Genomic DNA, 5,276 nt, shown 5'->3' on the forward strand with positions numbered 1-5,276 from the left:
AATACTCAATTCCTTTGTATGGCATGCAAAACATGGCAACTCTTCATGTTGCGATTTTCTTATGTCTAATTCACTAGGTTTGAATTTCTGATGCACTGGTTCAGATTGGCTAATGCCTCAAGAAACATTAATAGTTGCTTAAGAGCACTTTCCAGTATAAGCTCGTCCTCTGTTCTAATGTACTCAATGAACTGGTCTGCCGTGACAGTTACGGCCTCCCAGTTACCCTAATCCACGGGTTCATATATCTTAACAATAAATTTCAAAACAAAGAAGAGAACAATTTTGAATGGCATTTGTTTAAAAGAGGGAAAGTGTGTCAAAACGGCTGAACCAAACTGGTAAAGATTCAATAAAAATCTACAGTTTAGAAAATGTTATCCTTCTTCTGTATTTCTACTTTGTCTTTGGCTAAAATTAAAAGTAAACTTATTAATCCAAAATTAATATTTTTTGTGAGTTATTGGGTTGAATGTGTATGAAACCCTGCCTGGTCATCCTTTATATTATTCCTGAAGGTGTTTAAGAGGGGAACCAACCTCGTCACCTCGCTCCAACCCTGCTCCAGGTCTCTCCTACACCTTCTCAGTTTTAGTAAAGACTCCATTAGTTTGCCAATTGTCTGAACCTGAGAGATGAATCCTTCCACCATCTCCTCTACCTCTCGTCTATCCTTGAACTCGTACTCGGGTTCAACAGGGTCAAGATCTCCCTTACAGTCCCAGATAGAACACATACTAAATGTTACACACGCAACCATATGCCACACATTCCCCAGAAGGGTTTTACACACGTCCTCTTCCTCTTCCTCATCATCATCATCATCATCCTCATCCTCATTCTCCTCGAGCTCATCATCAAATTCTCCCACCTTCACCTCCACCTCCATCCCTTGATAGTTTCTTTCATCCTGCTCCATCCACTCGCTCTCCTCATTCTCTTCCTTATCTGTAGATTCAACTTTAATTCTTTCATCAGATTTCCCGCGCCAGTTCTTTCTAATTTTTTTTGTTTCTTCCAGCGTGCTACGCGCCAGTTCAAAGCTTGAGTAGGGAAAATACACCGATTTCGGTAGCTCACCCCTTTCTTCTACAATTCTACAAAGTTGTAAAATCCCTGGAATCAATTCATCAAGTTTTCTTCTTGAGGCATTAGCCAATCTGAACCAGTGCATCAGAAATTCAAACCTAGTGAATTAGACATAAGAAAATCGCAACATGAAGAGTTGTCATGTTTTGCATGCCATTGTTATTAAATCTAGTTTCTTTGTAATATATTTTTTTTAAAGTTTTACAATTGTTAATCTTAAGTCTTCTTCAAAATGTTAAAAGTTTTATTATCTAAGAACTGGTGACAAATTTAATAAACCAGAATATGCGTGATAACAATTTGAGAATATTAAAATGTATCCAATATTTTTAAAGATCTAAAGCGATATGTATTTTTTCCAGATAATATTATGTACATTCTATCTCCTGGAGTCCCTGGAGTATGCGTAAGGAAAACTTCGAATATACATGTGACCGGGAACTATTCAAAAAGTTGGACTATTTTTCTAGAAGAAACATTTAGAACATGAATTGAAGGTACTGGAAGTGCAATTTTTATTGACTCCCATGCAAAGATGACAATGCCCGATTTTGAATCTTAATTAGATTAAAAATGTGGATGATACCTTCGTTTTTTTCCGTACTGAAATAGTGTTTAATTCTGAAAATTTCTCAATTGCTTCTTGCAAGCAAGGAATGCGCAAGTCACTTTCGCAGAAAACCGCAAATGAAAATGAACAGCTTATGGAAACAAAAACATTGATATCTAACTCGTACTTGATAAGACCAAAGGTTTTAATGGGACTGTTGTAAATCGGGTATTTTCATCTTTGCATGGAATGTCACGTGAAATTACGCTTACAGTCCCTTTAAACTACTTGATGGCATAGTTATCAGCATTTTAGAGCTTCTCTACCCAGAACTCCAGGCTAATGTTCTTCTTCATTTTCTTCTCCGTCAACCTGGTGAATTCCTGCACGGTCTTCTTAAATATATATTTTTAAGAATAGTTTAATGATGTTGATTAATAATATATTATTAACAGTAGTTGGTTAATAATGTTAAATTGCTGTGTTTTACTGTAAAGTTTGATAATGTTGATAAAAATATTGTGTTTTACTGTAGTATAAAATGTCGTTGATAAAGAATATTGTGTTAAAAGAGATATGAACAAATTTGTGTTTGAGTCTTAACATTTTTTGTATTGCGAAAGATTGTTTTAAACACTAATAATTTATGCCTTTAATTCTTTGAAAAAAGAAAATTTTCAGAACCCAAAAAGTATCAAACTCCAGTGATGACCGGAGAGTTTAATCTCGTCCCGGATCAGCTAATGACCGCAGACCATCCTGCTCCAATGGCAGAGAAGATGACCTCTCCCTCCCTAGAGAGGGATGTTTTGTACGAAGAGGACGCGAATCTAATTACAGAAAATTCAAACTTGCAGGCAGTGCTTAGGATCCATTTAATATTAATCAGGTGTGATGTGAGAATCCGCCCGGGCGTGAAATAATGTCCGGGCCACTGTATTTCGGCCTGAGCTGGGAACTTTTGAATGGTGGATATCGGGATTAAGGCTTAATCCACTCTTTTTCTTAATCTCCAGATTAAATATTGCTTGTTCTNCTCCATTGCCCAAATGCTGAAGTTACTTTTGCTATAGAGAGACCACAAATAAAACAGTTTTCAAACATGGATATCTAATTCATACTTGATCAGACAAAGGTTTTCAGGATACCAATGAGATCGGACATACAACTTACGTTACACTTCCTATAATTTCGAGAGGAATTGAGTTTTGCCACAAACTCAAGTTTTCTAATTCCTATATATTTCCAGCCTGATGTTGTAAACCTTTGATATTTCAAACTTACTATATTTACAGAATTTATAATTTGAAATATAATAACGGGTTGGAAACATATAAGGATTAACAAAGTTTGTGGCAAAATCTCAACTACTTTACTTAGGTTGATCACGAAAGAGAGAAAGACATCTACGACAACAGTTCTGCTCAGGATAGGTACTCTCATGGATTCCAGTCCCAACCTAATCCTAATCTATACCAACCCCTGAACCAGAATCTTGCTCCAGGGTTGGATGAGAACACATACTCTAGAAACTACTGGGAAGAGCAGCTTCAGTACCAGTACAACTGGGATAATGGTTTAACAGAATACTATATATACCCTCAGTCTGGATACCAGTCACAGTCTGGATACCAGCAACAGTCTGGATATCAGCCACAGTCTGGATACCAGCCACAGTCTGGATACCAGCCACAGTCTGGGTACCAGCCACAGTCTGGATATCAGCCAATTCAGAACTATCCAGAGGCGGAGCCAAGACCAATATATCAAGAGAAATTGATAAATTACCAGAACCAGAACAAGGACGTAACTTTGTCTCAGGGTTCAGGTGGAGAATTCGTGGACATGGTTTCGAATGGACCTATCAAACCTAAACCTCTGATTACTCTTGATGATAAAGAAGTTCAAATTATTTCCATTAAAAATACAACTACGCATACTACAATTCTTAAAGAAAAAAACGATAATGATGGAGGAGAAACCAAATCAAGTCCGATAGATCGCAAAAAAGGAACACTAGGAGAGGTGAAACCAGAACCTTCTCTACCTCCAGGCTGGAGAAAAGAGTTCTCTAAAAAGGAAAAAAGGCATTATTTCTTCAATTCGAAAACAAAGATGTCTGTCTGGAATCTCGATGATGTTATGAAGGAGCCTAATCTTCTTAAACAAAGAAATATGGAGTCCACAAATAAGCTAAAAGATATTTCTTTATTGGAAGAGAAAACTGGTTCAGATGAAGATCAGATCCTTCAAATGAAGATCCTACTAGAGAAGCTGAAATCAAACAAAGATCAGATCCTCCCTGAAAAACCAAAAACAAATAAAAATACGGTTCTCTTAGAGAAGACAAAAGCAAAGAAAAATTCCAAAGATAAAACTAAATCAAACAAAGAAATGCAGGTCAATGATGACTCGAGTAACCTAAAAGAATCTGATATTCCAGGAAGGGATCAACGTTTGATAAGTTGAGAGGTTGTGTGATGAAATTTTCGATCCGCCTTTCAAATTCTTTCAAATTCTTTCAAATTCTATGTCGATTATTGATTAAAAAACTGAGAAAGTATCCTAGGTAATGATAAAACATTTCAGTAAATAATTTAAATAAAATTCGGATTTATTCTTAATTCTTTGTTTAACAAATGAAACTTTATATTGGTGAATCCGTAGAGTCGATGATGTCTTTATTTTAATGCCTTCAAGAATGAGAAGGGATAGGAATTGAGCCTAAGACGTAAGCCTTTATAATTCTACTCTTTGATTATATGATCTAACAGAAATCATAGTTTAAAATATCCATGGGATTGCAAAGATAAAGGTATAAGGAAATCTGAGTTTGTTGCAAAAATTCTGGAGGTTTTCATAACTGTAGATATTATTAGAAATTGGCAACTTTTAGAAATAATCTTGTTTGCCCTATTTATAAACGTTACCCTTCCTTTTAAAGATAAAGTTTCTCCGAAACCTGTGAAGAAGAAGGTTGACGAGGATGATTTTGATCTTATGCTGAATATCAGTGATACTGAGAACAGGTTTACTGATGATGACATGGAGGAGGAGGAAGAGGAGAAAGCATACTACAATTCTTAAAGAAAAAAACGATAATGATGGAGGAGAAACCAAATCAAATCCGATAGATCGCAAAAAAGGAACACACATTCGTGAAATTATCGTGAAGGCACCAAACAACCAGACAATCCGCTCTAAACAACCAGACAATCCGCTCCAAACAACCAGACAATCCGCTCCAAACAACCAGACAATCCGCTCCAAACAAGCTACTAACAATCAAATTAACATCAACCGCACTAAGCAAGCCACAAACTACCCGATGATTCACATCCAGGCATCAAACACCTTGGCGGTATCGAACAGTATGCCCTGGATGTTACCAAACACCATGAAGGATGGGAAGAACGGAGCAGGATCAAAACTCAGCAGCTACGATGTAATCAATGTTTCATCTGACATTCCGGTTTCGGAGGAAAAGATGAAAACATTCCCTCCGATTTTTGGAAACAAGGAGCTTCAGAATACTAGGAAACAGGTAAAAAAGAGGCTGAAATACTCTGATAACTCTACCCCCCCCCCCCATGTTTAGATACTGTTCATAATTTAAGCTCAAATAAAAAAATGTAGT

At 36.5% G+C, this 5,276-nt stretch overlaps 2 protein-coding genes across 2 annotated transcripts; one reads left to right on the plus strand and one right to left on the minus strand.

Annotated features, from left to right (window-relative positions):
• LOC111710984 (uncharacterized) lies at positions 1–1,174 on the minus strand. Its single transcript, XM_023485195.1, has 2 exons — positions 491–1,174; positions 1–227 (listed from the first exon to the last, which is right to left on the minus strand). The coding sequence occupies exons 1-2, from the start codon at positions 1,172–1,174 to the stop codon at positions 66–68; spliced, it is 846 nt and encodes a 281-aa protein (XP_023340963.1). The 3' UTR covers positions 1–65.
• A 1,827-nt stretch (positions 1,175–3,001) lies between these two features.
• On the plus strand, positions 3,002–4,726 carry LOC111710985 (uncharacterized). The gene is made up of 2 exons (XM_023485196.1): positions 3,002–4,079; positions 4,581–4,726. Exons 1-2 carry the CDS (start codon positions 3,485–3,487, stop codon positions 4,724–4,726), a joined length of 741 nt encoding a protein of 246 aa, XP_023340964.1. The 5' UTR covers positions 3,002–3,484.
• The last annotated feature ends 550 nt before the right edge of the window (positions 4,727–5,276 follow it).

Source organism: Eurytemora carolleeae, unplaced genomic scaffold (genome assembly GCF_000591075.1).
Source record: "Eurytemora carolleeae unplaced genomic scaffold, Eaff_2.0 scaffold610, whole genome shotgun sequence".
NCBI lineage: Eukaryota > Metazoa > Arthropoda > Copepoda > Calanoida > Temoridae > Eurytemora > Eurytemora carolleeae.